Source organism: Danaus plexippus, chromosome Z (genome assembly GCF_018135715.1).
Source record: "Danaus plexippus chromosome Z, MEX_DaPlex, whole genome shotgun sequence".
NCBI classification, from domain to species: domain Eukaryota; kingdom Metazoa; phylum Arthropoda; class Insecta; order Lepidoptera; family Nymphalidae; genus Danaus; species Danaus plexippus.
The window spans coordinates 15,945,983-15,971,140 of record NC_083559.1 but is presented as its reverse complement, the minus strand read 5'-3'; the positions used below and the strand labels follow the sequence as shown (position 1 = coordinate 15,971,140).

Sequence of the window (25,158 nt, the reverse complement as noted above, 5' to 3'; positions counted from 1 at the left end):
TAACGGTCTTCTAATCAAGGAAACTTATAAATGTCATCAAACATACGAATTGACACTGTTCTAATTACAATTTTTATTATATATATGATAACCTCTAATGTAAATGTCAACTATTTGTTTTGACTTAAGATAAAGAAGAAAAAATGTTACTAGAACATTTCAATTGACACTTGTAAAGATTGTATTGTAAAGTGTAATGTTAACATGTGACTTATACTTCAAAATCTTTACACTAAACCAACCTCCGATTCAAATTTAAATGCTTCATCTCAACTGTTCGTTTCCGTTTGTTATCTTGTACTTGAAAATCAAAATAGAAGTAAAAAAGAAAATAAAAAAGAATAACCTATTAATCACCCTATGAAATCACTCTCGCTTTTCTATCGTATTGCTTGTAAAGTACAACCCTAAAAGAAATATCTTTTGTTACTGGGTCAGTTCAAAATGTAATTTGTAACAATATTTTGTAACCCAGTATTTTGTGACTGGCAATATGACATAGTTTTGTATTGTATACCGTATGCTGTAGATTTGTAACATACAAATAACTCACTGCTGCATGTTAGTAATGGATTAATAACACAATTATATAATAAGGATTATTTTTATTACTTAACATAAAACTTTCAATAGTTACATTGAAACAAAACAGAGGATGTTTCACGGGAACGATCATGTTTTTTGTGTCGTAATCTACGTGTACTGTGCAATGAACCGCTGGTGGAAAGTTCTGATGGTTTCCAGAATAGTTCTAAGCTGGTCGTACTCCGGCAAGATGGTCGTTCGGTAATGATAAGTACCCGGGACTTGACCGAAGCCCGAACCAGGGACAACGCAGATGCCTACTCGTAAAATTATCATAGTTAAATAACAAAAATATGTATTAAATTATTAATGTGATTTTTTTTTTAATTTTATGTCACATTAGGTCCTGTGTAATAACTTTCAATCATGCAAAAGCTTACACTTAACTTGCAGCTGTAGCTATTAATAATATGTATTCATTATATTACCAGTTTCTTCCAAGAGTCTGTAGGCATAGAACACATCGGGAAGCTGATTAGCCTCTTCAGCTGCCGCTATCGCTTTTGGAGGGAGATTAATCCTAGGGAAGGCGTACAGAGCCCCCTGTAATGTATTTAACTAAAGTGAGACGGACAGAATTGCGTACAGTTTGTAGAAACCGCTACCGAATAATAATATGCCTCTATTTGTAAATCTAAAATATAGAAATAACAATCGTAACAATTTCGTTCACAATATCTTTTTATATTTTTCGTTTTATTTATAAGAAAAAAAAAACCACAGAATAGACCAGCAATCACTTTAACTCGTTACTTTTTTAATTAAATATCCATCGTCTACATTTTCGATAAATAAAAAATAATATCAAAAAAATTTGCGGTCTTTTAAGTTTCTTAAGGTAATTTAATTGTAAGATTATAAATTTTTTGTAATATAAAATACAAGTTCTTGGCAACAAGCCAAAGAGATTTCGGTCACCTTACCAATGATGATATTAAAATTTTAACAAATTAATTAATTTTCTGTTTCTTTTTTTTCAATAAGTTCTAATATTCTATAAACATATGATATTTTTCAACCTTGAACATATTTTCTTCTTGCAAGCCATAAGCAGGAAAGTCAAACCCCGACGAGCTACAACAATCTCTTAACAACTCTACCTTACATTAAATAAATTTATAAAAAATTTAACCTATATAAATTCAAGTTAGTCACCTGCACAACATTACATTTGTAGCCTTCAATGGCATTAAGGCTCTCGGATACCAAACGAGCGCGCGCATTCAGAGATTCAAGCACAGCTGTCTTTTCTCTCAGCCATAAGTCGTAAGAAGGCTCGCCTGGAGATGGCGGTTTTACCTGGCGATTGAACGATTCGCTTTTTAAATAAATAGATTTTGGTAACACATAAAATACTACATGTATTAAACTTCACTAACCACGCAATCGATAACAGCCTGTCCGATGACATTCGGCGTTCCCATGGCAGATATGTATTTAAAAAGCTGTGCTTGCACATCCGGTTGAATGTTGTTGAGTTCCAGCCAGCCTCCTCGCAACCCACTCTCACCCATGTAGCCTTTACTTACCGATGTGAAGGACACCAACTCTATAGACGAGTACGGGGCACCCAACTCTATCATCACCTATCGTTGGTTGAAAACGATTTTGAAATATGAATGATTATAATATGATCTCAAAATGGCGATACATTTTTGATTAAATAAATTATCAAATCTCTGAAGATGAAACTCCTTTAATGGCTAACAATTTAAAATATTGTGAAGCCCGCTATCGTCTACCAATAATTTAAAATCATTATATGCAGGTTTAATATTAGCGACACTAATTAAAAACATACCTTTCTGAAAGAATAGAATCGTTTGCCTCCGCTATACACGTTATCTTGAGAGACTTCATCGGCTATAATAAACAGATTATGCTTGTATGCAAATTTGATAATTTCCTCGATGTTCTTACGGCTTAAAACCTATGGGGTGTGATTAGAAATAAAAACATTACAAAAACAAACAGACAGATAAAGCTCAATCAAAGAAGGCTTCCACGCGAACCTGTCCAGTTGGATTCCCAGGATTGATGACTAGAAGTGCTCTCACATTACAAGTATTTTGAGCCTCAACAAGGCTTCGCTCCAGTTCCTCAATTTTCGTGTCCCAGTTTGAGTCTTCATCCAAATAATAACCTACTAGATTGATGCCGAATATTGAGTAACATGCCGAATAAAATGGATAGGTGGGAACCGGGGTCAGTATACCTGAAATGGCATTGTATTAATACACTAGGGGCAGCTCAAGTTTAAACATATACTTTTGAAATTAAAAAAATTAAACATCGGAAAAAAATTAGTTTGATGTAGATAGAAAAAATAATCACCATTTTTTCTTCCGTTACTGCGATCGCTAAATAACTGTAAACAGTACTGTATGGCGACAGTAGCCCCGGCTGAGAGGTAGACGTTCTTCCAATCAGCTGGTACACCATCACGGATCTCGATATACTCGGCGACACGACGACGAATGTGGCCCAAACCATGCGGTATAGAGTACGAACCAATAGTGCCTCCGCTGTATAATTAACTTACTTATGAAATATATTTACATGATATTAGACGAGACATGGAAATGTAAATGTAAAGTCTTTTCGAGTAGACTTCATCCGCCACCATTCATAAGGGCGATGAATGTTAGGAACTGAATTGTTAATCTTTATGACAGGATTGTTTCACGATAGCACAAAAACAAACGCTAGCACACAATTTAATCATTTGATTAATTCAAAAATCATTGTGACAATATTATTATAGATAATGTATACAACACCATGAAAAAAGAAACTTTCACATACACGCTCTTATTAAATGAAGTACCTACAGTTGTAATTTTCATACAACAATAAGGATTTGATTAAATCACAAAACGCAAATAAAATTTCATAAACTTTAAAGAATAACAGATTGCAGTCAGCAAAACACTGTATAATGAGGTCGCGATGCATATAAATAATTATTTTCATAAGTGGCTGATCCGAGAGCACCACTAATATAAAGGCATATCACATTGACCCTTTAAATTTAATTGAACTGGCTAAAGGTTAATTGTTTCGGGGATTCACTTTTAATACGCGATATAAAAAACAAGATGTAAGTTGGTAATCAATAAAATATTAACACATTTGCTTGTACCTGCATCCTTGTAGGAATTCCTTTGCCCTTTTTCTAACATCTTCGGGAAAATTTCCTTCTTCTATAAGCTTAGGGTATGCTATGCAAGCTATCATCTGAAAGTGTAAGTATTCCCAACATATATTGACAATACAGATATGTTTCATATTAGATAGCATTTATCAATAATATAAACATATTTTGAGGCTTGTCATTTCCCTCTCACCTGTCTTATGAATGTTATCGGGGGCTGACCCATAGCTTGTGCGTCTCCGATGTTAGCTCTAATAACATTTTTGAACGGCTTCTTTACTCCCTAGAAATTAAAAACTCCCTCAGCTAATTTCATATAATTTATTTGCAGTGAATAATTCTAAAAGAGTCACTTAGATAACGATGTTTCTATCACAAACATTGCTCAATTTATAATATATAAGTACATTTAGAAAATTGTATTACCTTTTTTAACTCTTCTTCAATTTCACCAGCCCTTGCTACCACTGGTCCTTGAATAGCATATTCCATTTGAAGAATATTTGGGCTGAGATTTTGTATTGTCATAGACGCCATTCTTGTTTGACCGCTAGAAGTGATGGACCAAACTAAAATAATGGAAAACCGAGTATCTCAAGCGGTCATTACAAAATCTTCTACGTTGACCTACTCAGTTATCAATGACACTGTTTTGCTTATGATCTAATTTAAAATCAAATTATTTTTTTTGTTTTCATTCTCCTATTTTTTATATGCTTAGGATTTTTATATTTAATTTCTTTTCTAATTTTAAGTTCTCAGTATTGAGATGATTGTTTTATTTGTCTTTTTGATTTTATTAATGTCTGTACTTTGATTTCTTTCAAACATTTTGTTGTCGTTATCCGTTAAAACGTCGGCAGGACCCTAACGATAAGTACTTGCATATTTAAGTATATGTAACAAATGCGTTGCTATCCTTGAGAAATAATAATGTAACATTTTGGATAGAGAATATCTACTTCTAATCACTTACTGGCTCCTGATTGTAATTATATCTCACCCTTAAGAAGATCAGATGATAAAAATATGACAACGTCAGCGTGTCAAATATTTGCAAAGAGCATCTTCCATTAAGAGAGCATACATCAATTTGAACTTGAGGGTTTAGTTTCCATGGGATTGTCGTGTACGTAAATTTTTCGGTACTGTGTGAAGTCAGGTTGATGAAAAAAGTAAGTATGAAGGACTTTACTTAAGGGCACGAAGTAGAAGGTAAGTACAATTATGGGTTGAGAAATGTTGGACTTTTATAGTAAAAGAAAATTATCTATTGTTAAAGTCTGTATCGCTCTAATTAGTGTCTACTCTTATTTTTTAAATGATTTTGTTAAAATTAGCTAAACTAAAACAAAGTAGCTTTACTTGTTACAGTAATACTAAGTATTAATTTCTAAGGCTCCTTTTAAAGATAAATGCTGAAACTATTTTTATTTGTTGTATTATATGTTCAGAATCTTGCTCGTATGAAGCTATCACTTCATATTGTCGTCTTTCTTGCCTCTCGCTTGTCATCAAGATAACTGTGATGTTAAGAAATGGTAAGGTTATAGATGGTGATTGTAAATAATGAGATTCTTAACAGACCTCTAAAGTCTCTTGTCTATAATGGAAAAATAATTCTTGTATTCCTTGTTAATTTTAATCTCAGTCCACAGTGAACAAATAAAGTAATATTTTGTTTTGGATTATGTTATTAAACATATTTATCTAATATTGTGATGTAGAATTTTAAATAATCTATAGTTCAATTAACAAAATAATGTTAATATCGAAGATACATATAAACTTATAACGCGATCTTCGAAAATCCATTACATAGGTGTTGTGCTACAAGAATACTTTGTTACCTGTGTTTTGAAGAATTAAATTCATATAAATACAGTATGCATATTTCCCTGTTGGTGTCTGCATTAGTTAAAAGAGAATTTATTCAAAGTACTAGTTTAAAGTAACTAAATATCATGAATATGGATAGGAGCCTAGCCCGCTTCCTGCTAAACGGAGCGTGTGCAATGTGCGGTTCGCTTTAAACAAAAACCTTTTGTATGACTTATACTGCGTTTAATTGAAGTAACTGCAAAATTAAATAACTTTCTTCATAAATATTCAACAAGCCCTGGGCTTAGTGGAAAAATTACAGACGGAAATAAAATGAAATGGAAAATAATATTAATTAAATTATTGATAAAACATTTTCCAAATTATGATAAAGAAAATAACTGCGTTCTTGTGACTAAAGATATGAAAATAAAGGTTTCAGTTAAAAAAACTTGTTGCGATATAAAGCATTTAACATTATATATATAAAAGCTCGTGGCCCTGGGATTCTATTCCATTAGATCCTGGAATGTAGGTTGTGTTAGCGCAGCAACCATATTTCAAATCAAAAACCCGGAGACGCACGCTAGTACTCCAAATTTTAATAATATTATCGCGTGAGTCTGCTACACGGGCAAGGTATTGTCAATAAAATCATTGCCGTAATTGATATTCTGTATTTCAGGTGTATTCAGGTCTATTGAACTCGAGGAAACATCACAATAACATCATTGCAGTCATTAATTGTTGCTCATAATGAATGTTCAGCATTTACTAGTAGATGTGGTTGTCATTGAGGAGTAAGGGTAGACTTGCCTCCTTCTCTAAGTGATTGATATTCTAGAAGACGGCCGAGAGGCATTCTGATAGGGCCAATCCCGTTTAAACGTGACGGCATCGATGTCGGGGTACCAGATGCTAAGTACCCAGACGTTGCCCAAGAGACATATATTACCAAATCATATAGGCGTCGTCGGCATCAGCAGTTGCTTTTATTAGCATACTTAGTATCTCCGAGGCCCTTTAAAAGTGCGAACGGGACGACGTGACGATTAGTTGTAATGATATTTTTTGTTAAAAACGCCAATAAATTATTTGGTAAATTAATTTAGTTATTTTCGTAAACACCAAGAATTATTAGGAAAATAATGTCTAATTATTATACTCTTGCTGTCACAACACCGCCGTTTTATTTCGACGTCTCAATATGTTTGTAATTGATTATCACATTATATATTGCAATAACACTGTTTAATTTTAATTGGTTTTAAAGTTGACTATTTCCGAAGTTGTACAAGAACTAAAAGTTGAAGTGCTCCAAAGGTGTTAAAGCTTAATTTGGTTCGTGATTCGAGAGTTATCCAGTAAACGAAGTGGTTATTAGTTCAAAACAACAGTAAGCACCAGCAGCTCTACCGTCTGTAACGAGATGGTAATTGCTTTGTTTCAAAGCCATTTGAAACCTTAAAATGCTTAAATTTGATTTATTTCATTGTCAAGAGTTATCTGATGGAATAAATGTACAACACATGACATATACAAAAATGTTGAAATAATAATTAATTCAAATATATATTGATTGCTTCTTGATCCATGGAAGTAAAATTAAATTTTTCTTGTTTTTTCTACCAAATCATATTTTTTCTAATTTATTTTACACATGAAAAGCTCTTTTTATTTACAATATAACGTTTTCATAATATTGAATAGTAATGTATTAAAAAATGTCACGATCAATTTTTCTACCAATTATTAAAACTAGTCAATCTTATTTAAACGATATGTCGTTATATAATAATAACAAAGGCAATATTTTGTACCTTATATTAATATATTTTTATTGCGTATCATATGTTGAATGACTGCATAAAATACAAATTTCCCAGAAACGGCACAAGGAGCACTAATCCAATTAGTTGACTTATAGATAGCATTATTAGTTAGAACTTCCAGCTTTACAAAATGAATTAACCACGATTCACGGTATATAGAAATATCCTTTGAGAAATGTTTGCAGCGTCGAGGGGTAATTAAGACTATTTGAAGACATTAAATATCTTTAACATCGCTAGTTACTACTAATGTTTACCTTTTAACCTGTTGTAAGAACCTAAATGAGTTACAAGTCATTTGTAGCATTCTCTGTATGTGCTAATGTATCTGAGTGTATTTTCAGATATATAGTTTAACTAGATTTGAGAAATAAATAAGAAAGAAAAAAAAAGACGTCGCCTTAGTTAGCAGGTCCATTAAGTGATAAAACCCTTTGTCGGCAACATTTTTGCTTCGTTCTCTAGATTATTGTAACTAGTATTTGCTATTTCTTTTATGTGTTTATAATCATGTTAGCTGGTCCGCTTACCGGAACTTTCTAAGCTATAATAAAAAGCCGTTTTTGTAATAAAATATATTGCAAAATAATATTGAAGAAAGAAGCATATCATGTATATGTGAAGATGATTAAAAAAATAATTTATTGACCCTTGAATATTCTTTATTTGACATATTTTTACAAAATAACTTTTTTGCTTTTCAGAAAATAATAGTAATTATTTTTTTAAGTCTCTCACAGGTACATATATTATATACTACTGTATAAACTATAATATTTATTATAGAATGTTCATGGCGCAGTATAATGTAGCATCTTAAGCAAAAAAAATATTATTCGCTAGTCAATTTTTGCTCAACAAAATTTTACGCGTTTTGATACCTCAGAGCAGCTTCCGATCACATTAATGTTTAAAACTTACGCATACCTTAAACATTGCTATTATTATATACACTAAAGACATTCCAAAATATTAGTCACTGATTCCACCTACCTCGTTCGGAAAATATGAAATATAATTGGAAGCAATCCGACGGAATCTAACTAGAGTTATGCGACGAAAATTGCACGAAGAACAGTATCTGTTCTAAGAGAGTAAGACGTCTCTTGTTTCTAGAATTATCTTACGACTTGTAAGAGAAATTCAACCACTGTTATGTATTGTTTAGAATAACAAAACGTGTCAGAGCGATTTACTAACTATAAATCACTGTTTCTATAACATCAGACTGTACCAGAGCAAATAAAGAAAATGAATTCAGACCTTTCTTTATATCAAATTTACATTACATGAAAAGATGAACAGATATTTAGACTTTCTAACGTTACACTTTTTATTTCTTTTAATAAAAATGCAATGAATGTAGGGATATTAATTTTTTGGCATTTTTATCTTTCAAATTATAAGTTAGCAATGTTGAAGTCTAATAACTGACTGCTAAACTCGTTTATAATTTGATCGGAGCGTATCATATAAGAAAAAGGAGGAAAATATATCTTAAAAGTAGGAAACATTTAATTTAAGAATAATAAAAGTTTGTCGGAATCAAAAGGGTGCAACAAGCTCAGTAATAAAAGGGCATATTGGATCATCTACTTATTGATTCCAGTAACCGAACCTTAGTAAACTGACTAGTTTTATTACAAATACATATCACTAAATTTAATTCTGTTACATTCACATATTATGCATTTTTTAATCTACATAAATACATATATGAAGAGATTTCCACAACGTTGCCATCGTCGAATTTAAACAATATATGTACAAGCGAAGCTTAAGGATGGGAGCAATTAATAATTACTTTCAATTTTAATTATTACAAAATAAAGTAGCTGAAATAATTTTAGCAAGTTCACATTATATTGTTATATTATATCTATGTATTACAAGGAAATAAACAAATGCTTTTCAGATTAATTAAATCCCGGAGACAAGACTGTATTATAATAGATTTGTAAACATGTTAATACATGAGCTTCAAATCAGCTGAAAAGAGCAATGATCAGATCTTGTAAATTATGAAATCATGTGTAAATATTCATAACAATGCCCTTTGTCAATGTAGGAACTTGATTTGTCTCTCATTATTGTTGTAAACTTTTTCACTTGATTAAAATTCTTTTCAGACATTATTTGCTTTTCCTTTTTTTAATTTTTTTGTATATATATAAACGTATATGTAACAAGAACATTATATCATGCGACGACTTCACTCGCACCTTTTACTCCAGTTACTTGGATCACAAGCTCTATACACAATACCAAAATAAATTGTTGTTTACTGTAAATATATAAACTGGATACTGATTGACTATAATTTTACCTGATAAGGTCACCTCTTTAAGTAAAGATTTTACTGCACTTTACTGTCATACTTTTGGTAACAACTTCATAAAGCACCCAAAGTTAAGGTTCAAGGTCACCCCAACGCTTGTTAGGTAGAGAAGGCGAAGAATTTCAATTTATAAATACGTATACATTTTTGTATGAACATTTGAAAATTACAATTCATAAAAACTTTATTTTTTTTAAAAGCTTGTTTCATAAAAAATAACAGATTTTAGTATTTGAACGTCATTTTTATAAGCATATCAAATAACTTCAGATTTAATAACTAAGACACTGCCAACGACCTCTTGTCCTTGACCTTTTGTATATATTGATAAAAAGTTCATTTACATATAAGATAAACTCCGATAGACATTTTCTGTGAACGAGAATTTCAATATCGGTTTTCATACATTTCAAATCTCGCCAGTTCGAATGTGCTTACAGCAAATAAGTCGCATCAAGAACAAAGTTGGCAGTCCTTTGTCCATTGACGAATTTCCAGCCAAATTCGAAGGATGTAGAATGGCTGTAGTCTCGCTTAAACTGGAAATTCGAATAAAAGTTTGTCCAAAATTCTGAGACCGCGGGGAATTCTCACTTTATTCACAATTCTGATCATTTTGAAGTCAAAGTAGAAACTAGAGAATACATTATAATAGGTATGTTTGTGTGTAGGAAGCCTAATTACATGAATATATATATATATATATATATATATATATATTATATAAATACATAAAAAAATAGAGTTCATCTTTCACATTTATAACCTTTAATACATCATATCTATTATCTACGCTTTATTGATTTTATTTCAAGGCCGAGCAAATTCATATCACAGAAAACAGAACAGCTCTCATCCCTAGTCCAAAATATATAACACATATTTTGCTCTTTAAATTTTTTTCTACATTATTTAACTGTTATACATTTTTATTCGCCTATTTTATATAAGTCATTTTTTACAATTCTGTACGACGACAGGATTACTTATAGCATGAAAAATTAAAAATTATCAACTGAGACAAGAAAAAGGAGAAAAGACCTCCACACAAGTGTACTATGAGAGATTATGTTCGCACCAATATTAATATAATAACTGGCGAGCTAACATCTCTTGCACGTTCAATCCAATAGGCCCCGAGTCTAATCCTAACCGTAAACAGTTAATAGGTTTTATCAGAAGGATCAACCGACAGGCGACGTGATCAAAGTTTCTCAATCTACGGTTATTAATCATCAATCATGTGTAAAGGATAAACCCTCTTAAACAATGAAGGGGTCCTGATACGTTCAATAATTAAAATTTAATTTGCACACATAATTTATACACAACAGTATACCCACACATTATATTTAAAATTCTTTATTACTTTGTGTTGTCAAAACTTTCTTAGCATTTTTTAAATTAAATTAACATTTTGAATTAGTAGTTTTAAAAAATAACGTCAATCCAAAAGAAAATGGTCAAATATCTCTCTTACTCGAATTATAGACAGAAAAGTGATGAAGGCAAACAGCCTCGAATCAACCGAACATATTGAAGTTATTTCTAGTTGCGAGTTTTTCAGTTTGCTGTACTTGTTTCATTGAACAAAGGTCACAACTGCGCGATTGTTTGTTTAAAATGTTAAATTTGCTTTTTCAATACACTGAATTCAGAATATAAATATAACAATTTATTTACCATTTTACTCTATTGTTATGGGTTCTGTAAATGTGGAAGCGCTTCGCTTTTTTAATTAAAACCAGAACACGGTGTTCGTTTATTTGTCCGAGGTAACTGGCAATTGTATAATTTTTATTAAGGTAGCTTAGGACAACATTTTAATTGTTTTATCACTTTTATAGACATATTGTAAAGCGTATCTCTCCCCGCACTCGGTCATTCATATTAATTATATATTTATAATTAGTGTGGCTTACACTAATCACTTTCCACTAGAAGAAACATTTCCTAAACTAAATGACCAGTAACAATACATATTATCTATGTATGTATTAATCGATATTAGAATCCAGCAGCCTTGTTTATATAGTCTAGTTGGTATGGAATTAAGACAATTGTGATCTTAAATACAAGTCACAGTTCTAGCTAAAAGTAATATTTCCCTTCCTGTACAGTCCTATATAGTCTATTGTATGAATAAAAGACTAAAAGTCGAACCAATTACTTGTACAGACGTTATAGATGTTATACGGCTTCGCTACGGCAGGAAAGCTTCTCCGATTCAAAATAAATGATTTTAACTAGTTATTAATAAAAAATATAGACAGATCAAGAGCTTTCTGATTTCTATTAACTTACTTAATATAATATGTTGTTACAACAAAAGACCGAATGTTTATTTGAGACTTTATTTTCTATTTATGTAAACAAGATCCATTCGAAGTGATATTGAAAGGCAAATAACTTAATTAAGAAGCCATTATGCGAAATAGTATCTCACGGCAGCTATTTCACCGGCCATCGGAATAAAGAACTCGAGAGTACCATTAATACAAAATACTTTAAGTATTTAAGATTCTGGGAAATAATCTTTTGTTTTTTCTTGCTTTGTCTCGTGATGAGCATTTTGTTCAGAGTAATGGACGAAACTGCTTTGTTATGAGACGACATCTCATCCTAACTTTTAACAGAATATAAGTCAGTAATTCGGTTTTCCTTGTTATTTTTTAAACTTTCGTGAACCCTCGCCTTAGTTGTATTTCATAATATATGTAAAACCGGTGTTATAATTATTTTTGCCTTGGAAATATAGGCTTATTCTCCACAAAGTGAACAAATTTTTTTTGGGTCCAAGGTTCTTAATAAAAAAAATCTAACAAGTTGCACTATTTTAATCCATTTCTTGTTTTCAGTCTTTATAGTTATAAAATATTATGAATTGTAATATGTAAAGTCATAATATATTTGCTTAAATTATTTTTTACTCACCGATCCTTCGCGTCCTGTATAATGTGAAAGCTATTGGTTTTCAATAAAATAAAACAAATAATTACAAACAGATAATTACAAATAGCCTTGCAGTGTGAAGCTAAACTAAACGAAACTACTAGAATGTTTGATTAGTTACAGAAGAAAAATGCATGCAGCTATGGGAAGTTTTTATAGCAATACTTAGATGGATATATTATATACATCGAAAAACTGTACTTTCTTCTGAATTTAATTTTTTTTTGGACCAATATCGCACTATGATACCAAAACATCACAGTCACAACTATCTAAGTTGGTTTGTACCCATAACATGAGCCTATGAGTATAGGTCAAGGGAACCTTTAACTATATGGTAATGATTCCAGAGGTGTTGGGAAAATTACATGGATTTTTTTAATAAATTTATTTTTATTTCTCATTGGATTCTTATTTAATGTGGGTCAGAGTAAGATTTAAAACTGGAATTTCTTTAAGTAAGTATTAAGTTAAATTACTGAACCAAAATTAGCGGTAAAGTTAATTCACTCAGAACAATAATCATACGTCAGTGTCATTCGGTTTGCCTCATAGTGATAGATGATGTCACTGACGAATGATGTCACATTCCCATGTAGGGTTTAAGGTAAACCGTCAAAGGTTTTTTGACTATTATATGGTTTTATGACATTAACTTAGATTATCATAGAAAGATATTATTTTGGAATAAAAATAAAGCAATGCAACGTATTGATAAGACACGCAAACAACAAAGTAGCTCATAAAATATCAAAATAGAGTTGGAAACATTAGTAACTTTCATCTGTAATGTGGAATAAACAACTTCATTAATCATCTTGAAGTAATTATTGTTGGCTGTTTGTTTGTTTGTTTGTTATCATTGTAACGAATTATGAATAGTTGTCACCGTCTTTAAGTTGATGTGTGAAAAGTTTATGATAAAAAAACCTAAGTAATAATAATAAGTACTGATATAATGGACCTTCAACGGTTGTAATGTTCCCGAATTTAATGTAGCTCGATTCATTAACAAATAACTTAGCCACTAGAACAACAAAGTTGGGAGTACTTTCTACTTTTGCGACTTCACTATCAATAGATAACAATAAGAACATGTTCTTTTAGTAAATTTGGAAAGTTCATCAAAGTAATCCTTTACCGAAATAATAAAGAACAAAGCCTCGTTATATTATAAAGTGAACAGTGGAATAACTCAAAATTACGAACGAATCTCTCACCATTGAAATGTTCCACTTATATAAGCCAAAATCACGAAGTACAAAGTCATATTATTATTGTCTTTGACTATTGCTTCCTGATCAAATTAAAAAAAATTAACGTTAACAACGTAAACGTTGTAATAGTTGTAATAACTAGGTATGCCCTAAAAAAAGGTTCCATTATAAAGGCTTGGACTTAGAAGCCACGAAACTTTTCAATCTAATGCTTCGTTGACAATATCAGGATTGTTATTGGATCGCGCTCGTGTAATCCGAAACAAGTTATAACCATTTTAAATGAAAAATTTGTTTATTGAAATTAAATTTAAAAAGAAGTAAGTTAATTAAAAACCCATTATGGAAAGTAGGACCCCGAGGTAGTAATTTCAGAAGCCATTAGAGTAACAAAGAGTCCTTGGAATGGAATTATTTTAAGCCCAGAGATAACAAGCTCAATCTTTGTAATATTTTTTTATATTAAAATGAGGATTTTTTTATGCGTATTACTATATATCAGATTTTACTTGCGATTTCGTTCCCGCTCCAAGTATATCCAATGTGGTCACATATCCAATTCTGTTTAGTTTGTAAGATTCATTGATACATACAACTTTCCTACTTAACAGTAGAGGTATAACAGATAGAAGTTTTGTCCAGGTGGCAAGCTTATATAAAAAAATATATATTATAAAAGTTTAAAATAAGGAAAACCCGATTATTACAACAACTTCATGTAAAAACTAGTGTGGGAAAAATTATAATAACGTAGCCTTATGCAAATAATAACGTCAATGAGTAAAAGTCTTGTAGATACCAGTTTTCGAAAGTTTTATTTCGCAAGAGCTTTTACTTTGCCATTTTTATTGGGTTAGTCAAACTTAGTTTGTTTTAGTCATTAGTGAACTATAACAACTCATCATATTAATGAACAGACAAGATTGTTGAGAAACGTACTGCGATTTCTATATAATTAACGAAAGTAGACTTCGCTTCTCACAACTTAGGGACTAATATTTAGAATGGGATCAACTCTCAAAAGTTATTTCCGAACGGAGGTTTGAATTCTGCGACATTTGAAACATATCAGATATACTAAATCCATCTTCTGATAGATAAAATAACAGAGCTATCTAAAGCCGGTTCCAAGCACCAATACACCGTCCTCGATAATCTTCTGAAAATTGTTGGATATATGTACCTGGCAAGGGATCATTATGATAAAGTGAAGCACGACCGTTATAGAAATATAATACAACAGTATACTTATTTAAAAAAAATATGGTTAATTCACAAGAGATCTACTAACCAATTAGCTAAACTACTCCAAAACTTTTGAACTAGTTACATAAATAAAAAAAAAAATACAGGCCCTTACAATGAATTTTTTTAAAGATACTTCTTCAGTCTTCTCATTTTTTTTATTCTTCCGTCATTGGTTTTCTTACAGAGTTACATATATTTCGTTCTTTTGAGGAGAAGCCATCTTCTTTTTCTCATTCGGCATTCTCCTTTTACATAATGACAACCTTGCAAGACAGTGCGATATCCCCGAACCACCTTCCCTGCGCTGTACTTCTTGCGGCGCAATCACGTTTGCCGTCGAGAGGGCATCAACCCACATGGAATCTCCATATAACTATCCGGTGAGAAAACGACATAACGTTTACCTTTTCAGAAATTATAAAAAATTAATGTACAACTCTTGGAGAGATTGTGAGAGAGAATCGCTAAGCTATTTAAAGCTTCGTTTTCAATGAATGTTAAAAAATTTTATTTAAATAATATGTATAAAATTTTATAAATATGAGTTTTTTGTACTCCAACTTCAAACATCAAACGTTGTTTCAATAAAATGTCTTTCGACTCTATGTTCTAACTTGTATGTATACATTGAAGTATTGAACTTAATGGTTGGTATTATAATACTGATAAGTCCCACTCTCTGCCCCGAAATCTGTCTACAGACGCACTAAATGTATTAATATTGTAAATGCATTTCGAATTCAGGTTTAGAGTCTTAAGCTTACTTTAGATGAAGTTGAAAGATAAATATAGTGCATATTAAGGGGAGAGCATAATACACTGGTGGTGAATCAAAAACATTAATATCACAGATCATAAATTAGTATCCGATTACACACTTGTTGATTACCTGGACATTAACAGTTCTAGTAACGTCATTTTACTGATAAGGCGTTTATAAAATGTGTATTTAAGTGCTTTATTACTTATAACTTTTATATATTACGGCTATGAAGTTATAAATATGTACGTATATATTTCAAGAATACGAAATAAAATTCATACATGTTTACAAAGACAAAACAAGAGATTTACCACGCGAATAACATAGAATACATCTCAGTTCAATTTAAAGTTTTGAATAAAATAAGATAATAGAAGTCCTTTGTTTCGATAACTTATTCGAATATATAGAAAACGGAGAGGAGTAACAGAAAGTCACGCAGACAATATAAAACAATGAATTACTTTTCTCAATTGACTTAACCAACACTATTTTTGTAATACTTTATATAAAAGGCGCAAGAAACTTAAATTTTTTATAAGTTTTAGTTTGTAGTTAAAAAGCTTTGTAGATGGATTGCTCCTATTTCAATTTGGATGAAAGTGTTAGACACGAGTAACCAAAACCTCCCCGTTCACTCTCCGGAAAGCGTATATTATTTTCATATCTATGGTTAGTTAAAAATCTTTTAAAATAACTAATTATTTCCTTTCTGGTGAATAAAGATTTTCTTGACTAAGGTGATTTAACTTTTGAAATGAAAATGACGGAATAATAAAAAGTACAGTCAACAAAAAAATCTATAACAGGTAAATGTTATGACCTCCAAAATAAGGAAATTGGAATTCAAAAATAAAAGCCTCATTGGAATAGACTTTAAATATGGAAACATTCATTATGGCGCGGAGCACTATTGTTCACTTTCAATAGACTTCGTTAAACATAACTTTGAAAGCTGTTTGATATAACATGAAAGAAAGAAATGAGGTTCTATTTTATTTCATTTATATATCAAATTTAATTATTTTCAGCAAACAATAGTAAATACGTTAAGCTGCTCTGTTTCGCATGAATCCCAATATAAATGTCCAATCCGATAATACAATGATAATGCATCAAACGAATGCTAATAAACTTTGAGTAACAGCTTAATTCTCTTGTGTGAAATATTTGTTCGGTACGTTTTTATGTGAGCCTTAAAAATTTATCCTTGGATTTACGAGCTGAGAGCATCAAAGTAGAGCTGGCTTGGGAATGATTTAAAGGGACAATGTCCTAACAGAGATTGAACATTAAAGATAACAATTTATTGTGAGAATACTTCTAAACGCTGTAACGTTGTCAGGCTCAGAGTCGGAAGACCCGTATAGTTTTATGAACTATGTATTACGTCATTGATACATACAAGTTCATTAAAAGGTCAAATGTTTACTTATAAAGTGTAATTACATTTTATGCGAAGAGGATTAAAGGGTTCAATTAATTCTATTACGCATGAACGGTATAGGGATAGCGAAAGCTTCATCTGATTAAAATTTGAATGTTGATTTCCCTTGCCTGGATAAAAGCTGTTAAAACGGAGTTTTGACATTTATTAATATTAATAAACTAAATTCAGTATAACTCAGAGAGGTTGTATTGAATTATGTTTTAAAAATATTCAACAAAAGTTTAAATATAAATTCGGAATTTGCTCTCATCTGATTACTGTACCTGTGATTCATAACTAAGTGTCAATAATTTTAATAAAGACTTGGCTACAACGTTCAAAGAAATACTACTAGAAATATTTTTGTATCGTCCATATCGTTAAATAGGAGGTAGTTTCGATCTGTTGTAATAGAAGGCAAAGAAACTTTGCAAGCGGATTAACAATGCACTTAAGCACTTAACTATGCTTTGAGTGCGGGGTTAGGGAACGTACTAGAGAGTGTAACTAGTGCCCGCTGCAAAACATTAGTTTTAATAATTCTTATAACTTCCTTCGAATGAAAATTTCCAATTTAGTGTCTACACGTATTTATCCAACGCCGCTTAATAATGAGCATGTAAGTTAACATTTTAAGAATTAAGTGTACAGTTTGTAAAATATTTTTTAATATTTTCTGGCTTCGTTCGTAGGAATTATAAATATTATAAGAAATCATCAATTCTCAATTTCCCTCCAAGCAACTCGTAATCGAATTTCTTAGAACTGATGCCTTCTCACAATCTCTGGTAGTCACAGGGAGAATACCTTGCTTTTTATGATTCTTGTTATTTCAATAATCCAATCGCAAGTATATAAATATAGAGTTGTTCTATGCGATAAAACTAGAACAATTGAATACGTTTTCAAACAAAAGTTACTATTGTAACAAAAACAATGTAACGAATACGTAGAATCAATCACTTTGTTGCAGGGTCTGTAATCAAACCGATCCAAAATTTTCAACATTATTCTCATATAACAAAGTATGAAAAAAAAAAAAAAATTTAATGAAATTTTGCATTAAGACGAAAAATTTTAAGCGAAATAAAAAATTTACGCAGTATTTCGAGAGCTTATTGTAATTATTTCCAGTTGTCTTTTAAATGTATTCGTGTCTATATCTGGCGCTTTAACGAAATGGCGGGTGACTCTAAAACCGGTAAAACGTGACTAAAATATGGATAAAGATTGTCAAAGGAAGATAAAAACTACAAGACAAATTATCAAATGTAAATCTTTATTTTGAACTATAATTCTGGAAGGCTAGTGTCCTATGATTTTCAAACTAGTCTTTCGTCTTTCTATGTACCATCTCTTAAACATTACTTTTTTCACTAGGACTCAAAGAACGCATAACTCCCAAATTAATAAATTATTAAATCTATTTTATTAATACTAATCTCCAATACTTTGTTGAAGCCCCTAGCACGGTTTGACAAAATTTTCAAGACATAGTTGTTTTTAAAACATGTCTTCATGTTTTTGGGAACGTTGACGTGAACTAAGTTAATAACTTCTTTTGTATTCCAGCCATATTAGTAAAAACATCTACGCCCGAGTTTTCCATCGTGTTAAAATATGTGCATCCTTTTCTATCAAATTTGTACAGCCTCTCTTTAATGATTAGTATAGTATCTGAATCTTGAAAGTTTGCCTGCTGGAAGAAGTACTTAAGAAAAAAGTCTTGAAGACCCTACCATCCAGTTTCAATTAAATCTTTACTCTCAAAGATTACGGAACATAAATTGTTCGACTGTCATGAACTCAGAACACCCAGAAGACTAAAATCTTATCAGTGACTGATGATACAGGTTTCGCTGAAATAGATAGACAGAGAATCTTCTGATGCTCATATGGTTAGCTTTAGAAAACAACGATAAAGAACTGACAATTTTACTTGACCGATCGAAAGCTATCGATAGAGTCCGCTAAAATAGCCTAATTAGTGAGCTTCCTATCTTTGGAAGGTCGCCTGGTCCTTGAGACGACTTTCTGAACGACCGTTTTCATGAATAGCTCTAGCTGTCTCTTGTTGTACTGGTGGACCATCTGAACCAAAAACTTTCAATTGCAGGAATTCTTCAGAGGTCTGTAGTCTCCACAACTCTATTTTTACACCACTTTAACTGGAGGCATTTTCTGGTACTTTGATTATGCAGAAGATGGCACAGTTACATGCTTGATTTGTTCTAATTCTAGTACTAGTCGGGATAATTTTGAGTTGTGATGAGAAGCAAAAGTAGGGTATTTTAATATAGGACTCCCAAAAGACACTGATTGTGTTGCGATGCGTTGCCAGACTTGTGAAAATTAATGCCACCTAATCAAACCTTTATATTTTAACCGCCTGTAAGGGTCTGTTCGAGTCTTCTTTTCTATCTTATATACAGATTTTATATGATAGGACATCATAAGGACGATAGAGATAAAAAAATATTGTATTAGTCTTAATTGCAAAAATTTAAAATCACTGGCTTTTATATAGAATATTTAATATTGGTAAAATTTTCTTTATAGTTTTGTATAAGAAAGATCAAAAATTATTATAACATTGTTAGTAAATTGTTGAGAAAGGTTTAAAATTAAATTTTTTATGGAAACTATTCCCACAAAGACGGGACGGTAGGGTACCCAACGAAATCGCTTTTATTTAATTTTTGTAAATTGAATTCGGTCTTGCTTTGGGTACACTTTTAAATTCACAAAAGAGGGAGATTAAAAGTTTTCCTTAAAGAGAGAAGCATTTATATTGTAATTTGTTAGACAAAATAAATTAAAAAATTCTATGTAACCGTCGAACCTTCAAGAAGGCCGACGTTCGTGAACCTGGAAACAATTGAAAATCTATCAGTGTAAAATAAAATTGTTAGTTATATAACTATCATTTCTTAATAACATAACTGTGGTGCATACTATATTTCATAATGAATACTTCGAGCTTTAACAAGAAATAATGTCTTTAGTACTGACAGTTGTATTTTATTATTGAACTTAGATCTCATTGGATACGATCTTATAAGGCATTTATTTGCCTAAGATTTGGATATTTTTAAGTTAGAGGGAAGATTTAAAATTATCAAAATTATTATTTTTATTCATTTTTAGTTTTTGGTGATACAGACATAAATTCTGAGGTTCTTTTAACGTTGATGTTGGCTCTAAGCCCGACGTGGCTATCGGAGACAATTCATATAATGTCTCTTATAAATTGATAAAAGTAACAAGTGTATTATGTTTTACTCACAATTTGTTAGACATTTATGATATTTATTAAAAGGCCATAAATAATAAAAATTATGGGTTCATAGTCTAGTGTATCTTTGTACAAGTTTGCATTATAATAGTTTGGTATATAATAGTAGTTACGTTTCAATACTGTCTTTCTTTTGCAACTTGCCAACATAAGTGCATTAAACGGATGCTTGAAATAATTACGAAGAGCGCTTTAAGCGCTTATTTTACTTTCTGATTACAAAAAGAAACATCTTTATCTTAATAAAAAGTTACTGACACGAAAGTTTCCCTTGAAAGACTCATTTAACTTCAGGTTAAAGTTTTTAATTTAAGCTTTAAGTCTGTAAAGTAAGGAATTTATTTATGAACTTTATAATTTTGTGCAATCAAACTCGTTCAAAATCCAACCGGTCCATTTAACTAAGTCCAATTTACGACGGTGTTCACAAAGATTCATTGAAATATCAATATTACACCGCATTTTCGATCTCATTTAACATTTCTTTCTATACGCAGTTTCATATATTATTTTCCATTGAAGCAAATGCAATGTTTTTATTGCACTTAAAATACATATACATTTATGCAATTTTCCTGTCACTTGACACTTGATAATTGATGAAAATTATTTTTTATTTTAACTTAATAAATCCGTAAGCATTTCAATGTAAAATTCAAAATCTATTAGTAACCAGCTGTAGGGGTGAAGCGTGTGACGTCCGCACGCAGCCCGTCCAGCTCGCGGTAACTGTACACTGCGGCTTGTGAACACCTAAAAATGTTGTTGTACGATAAGGAAATGAAGTTTTCTATGGCTTTCTAGAGAACTGAATATGAAAAGTTGAGTATTGTAAGTTGATAGCGGTCCTGTTTATATTAAAATCATTACCTAAATTGAATTTCAGAAACCAATGAATATAGAATAATATTTAAAAAATATTAGAATTTGATCACTGTAGTTCTAACTTTAAATATAGAAACGTGCCTTCTTCCCCTTTTAGTGACATGGTTCTTAAAAAGACACACGCTTTCACCTGCTTCCAAAGACACCATCCACCTCTTAACATTCGTGCTCTACGATATCTTGATCCAATTTCTACCAACTAATAACTATCATCTAATAAGGTTTTCTGTGACACTGGACAGATATTAGAGATAAATTTGTATCAGGTAACCCGAATCTGGTTCTGTCCATTAAATAAAAAAATTTAGATTCAATAAATATTTTCTTAATAGGTTGACACTTCCAATCCAACCTTTCATACCTCAAAGGATTGTAACAGTTACAGGTTTGTAAATCATACCACTAGTTGCAATGTAATTGTAAATCAACTAACATAATTTTTCCTGGCCCTACAATATATCATCCTCTATGAATATACATCTAAGGTCACCTGGGACTACACGTGTTTGATTGCAGATAAAACCGCAAGTGCATAACAAGATAGTGGTAATTAGTACGAGGTCGGTATCTCTGTAAACAGTCCATTATCCAACATCCCAGTACTGATTAGTGGTACGTGATTATGTTACTGATGTTATCAGATTGCAGTGCAAGAGATGTCATTACTGTTATTAAATCCGAAAGGTTCCATGTCTGTATACCCGTGTGTTTGGTTGTTTCGCAGTTACCCAGAGACTACTGAAACATTCTGCATTTAGTTTTATATCAATATATATCGCTGTCGTGTAAATTCGCGATCAAGCTTATTTTGCCTCTAGGAAATTCATTGAAATAGGCAATGTTTTTTTTTTTGTTATATTTAGATAATTAAATCTGGGACAATGCTGTTACTTTATTGTCATCCAACATTTATATAATAGGAATATATTAAAGGGATAGAACATTTCTTTCAACATAAAAAATAAACTAAAGGATATTGTGTAAAAAAACCGTTTACAAAATACTTGGAGTAATAGCGGACTGTATGTAAAGTAAGTCTTATAAATCCGCTAACAAGTTTGGTTTTAAAAACAGAAATTGATACTGTTGACAGACTTTAAAAATCCCCGTGGGAATTGAAATAATTTTAGCCTACAAATGTGGGGATGTTTTGAATCCAACTCTATTAAAAACATATTTAACAACCAGGTGTCAATAAGATATTAAGTGCAAAATTTTACATGTTTCTAATCCTTGAGGCAATAACATGGCCGCTATTAGTTTGAGGTTGATGTCTGTATGTGTCTGTCTGTGGCTAAGTAGCTCTTAAACGGATTGCGGTGATTCTTAGCTATGTTTTGTCAACATCTGTCTACTAATATAGGAGTATCAGCTAATTTCTAACATGATGTAAAGCAATTTATAGTTGTCAGTGTCCTTCAGACCGTTTAAAAAGGAGGTTAAAGAAGCGTAAACTGCATTAAAAAAATATTGCGTCCTTAGGAATTTCATCTTTTATCTACTAAATTTATATGTTTAAACAGCCTACCAGCAGGAAAAAGTACCAGACAGATACATCAGGCACGACACGAATTTTCATTAAGTCTCTGTTAATGAGCATAAAAACGAAAAAGAGACAAAAATTAAAATTCATGTTGGGTAACTTCGCACGTTTTTGTGAATTGTGATTAAAAATAACACATTCAAAGACAAGGAAACCACCGGAAACCATATGTAAATAATAAATATACTGTATCCGCTGCTTACTCTTGTACTGAAAGGGTTAATTTATTATCACTAATATTTCTTACCTCAATTAGCAAGTTTATCAATGTTAAGTAATTAAACTAGCTTTTTGATATCTTATTATAATTGATGTAAGTAAATTGCACGCATTCTTTCCATCTAATTTCAAAATATAAAAAATACACGAAGAAAACATTTTCGCTCGTCTCTAGATTAAAAGATTTTTTTGTAATTTATCAATAAAAACCTCCTACTTGCGGGCTGGGGAGCATTAAAGTACGTTGCAAACATTTCAATACATATGAAAGTGTATGAACGAAATATTCATATATTAAATTTCATTATTTATTAATAGTTATATTCTACAGAGTCTTAAAAAAATCTTGAATGAATTCCTCTATATATGTGTATTACGCAGTATTTAACTGTTGAATGTCAGCTATTCAATTCCACCTTCCTAGTGATGTGTTTGGAATCTTTGTTCGATGATGCTGATTTTAAAATCCTATACAATTTGTGTATAAAATATGTGCGTAAACTTTACTATCATTATAAATAGCAGGACATCTCCGTCTTGTATTTAAAGAAGCAGTCGTACCTTGACTTAATATTATTTTATTATTTGAACCGTATATTAATTCCAGAATATTAATATAAAACGCTCCCATATATATTTGTTGGACTGAACCTTAATACTTCCTCCGTCCAAATAATCCCCATACTCACTTCGTGTAAGGAATGTCATCAAATATTTTAGGAGCTACGTGAGTCCGATTCTTGTCCTTAAGACAAACTTTACGAGTTCTCAAAGTCTTAGCAGTATTGGCGGGCCGTAGTGTGTAATGTTCGAAACATTTCCTTGGGAACTTACAGTGATGAAGTTCCATGTTTTAAAATAGATGTTGATAATTTACTTGATTATCGTATATATTTTTTACTTCTTGGTTGTCTTTGTGTAAATCCATTGTTTCAATATAGATCTATACAAACCCTATTCTTATAAAACAACTGTAATTCCTTCTATTACTTTATTTCCTCATTGTTCAAAAGACAACAAAACCTTCATATAATTCTGGCTACGCATTCAAATTCATTCGTTAAATTTTCATTTACGTAAACGTAACGAATAATAAATAAGGTTATTTGAAACATTTATACCATTTGCATTGTGTTGTCTAGATGGGACTTGAAAATAAATAAGAAAAATCACTCACATGCGTTTTTTTCGTCGCTCAAAAAGTTACCAGCAGACAGTGGATTGAAACAGTAAAACCGGCCATAAAATACGAGAAACAACCAGTCAGAGCGTACACAGGTACCTACATATGTATAATGTAGAGATAAGCTAAATGTACGCAGCTGTAACAAGCACTCCGTGTCAATGTTGAAAAACAACTGCTTTGATGTTTTTGTGGCGATATTATCAATTGTTAAAACCGTTACAATGAAGACCTTAATAAATGTCATCTCGACATCATGTATATTCTTTACCAAAACTTCAGTAATACCGAAAGTAATTATTGTTAATATAGGACTATATTACAATGATTCATATTTGAACCTACTTAACCTAACAAAGACAGAGCGTTCACGAAGATCGTTTTTAAAAATTTACAAAGTATTTAGTTGTATAAACAAACAAAGGCTACTTGTAGCCTTCTTGTTTTAAAACTATTTATGATTTAATGTTAAGGTCAACAAAAAGTTAAATTAATTGATGAAAAGTCTAATTTAATTAGAGATTGCGGTCTCTCTACTCCGATCTGCATCGAGGAATAGACATTATATTTTAAATAGCATCTGCAGTGCTGAAATTATGAAATTTATTTTAATTTTCAATACATTCATATGTGTACGAACGTTAATTTAATGCGGTCACTCCGTGATTATACTTTTTGATTGTATGTTAATGGT

The 25,158-nt window shown here is 31.2% G+C and overlaps 1 protein-coding gene across 1 annotated transcript; it reads right to left on the bottom strand.

The window, feature by feature from the left end:
• Positions 1-589: 589 nt before the first annotated feature.
• Positions 590-24,597, bottom strand: LOC116777144 (alanine aminotransferase 2-like). Its single transcript, XM_061526553.1, has 11 exons — positions 24,459-24,597; positions 4,166-4,289; positions 3,933-4,022; positions 3,728-3,822; positions 2,920-3,110; positions 2,598-2,800; positions 2,387-2,515; positions 1,965-2,171; positions 1,741-1,884; positions 1,014-1,128; positions 590-842 (listed from the first exon to the last, which is right to left on the bottom strand). The coding sequence occupies exons 2-11, from the start codon at positions 4,274-4,276 to the stop codon at positions 694-696; spliced, it is 1,434 nt and encodes a 477-aa protein (XP_061382537.1). The 5' UTR covers positions 4,277-4,289; positions 24,459-24,597; the 3' UTR covers positions 590-693.
• Between the last annotated feature and the right edge of the window lie 561 nt (positions 24,598-25,158).

What these genes read in the sequence shown, in the direction of transcription:
- LOC116777144 (XM_061526553.1), bottom strand. Translation starts at nt 4,276, where the DNA reads ATGGCGTCTATGACAATACAAAATCTCAGCCCAAATATTCTTCAAATG. An exon ending in TTGAAGAAGAGTTAAAAAAG is followed by an intron (nt 4,023 to 4,165) that starts GTAATACAATTT and finishes TTTAATTTCTAG; the next exon opens with GGAGTAAAGAAGCCGTTCAA. An exon ending in CGATAACATTCATAAGACAG is followed by an intron (nt 3,823 to 3,932) that starts GTGAGAGGGAAA and finishes TTACACTTTCAG; the next exon opens with ATGATAGCTTGCATAGCATA.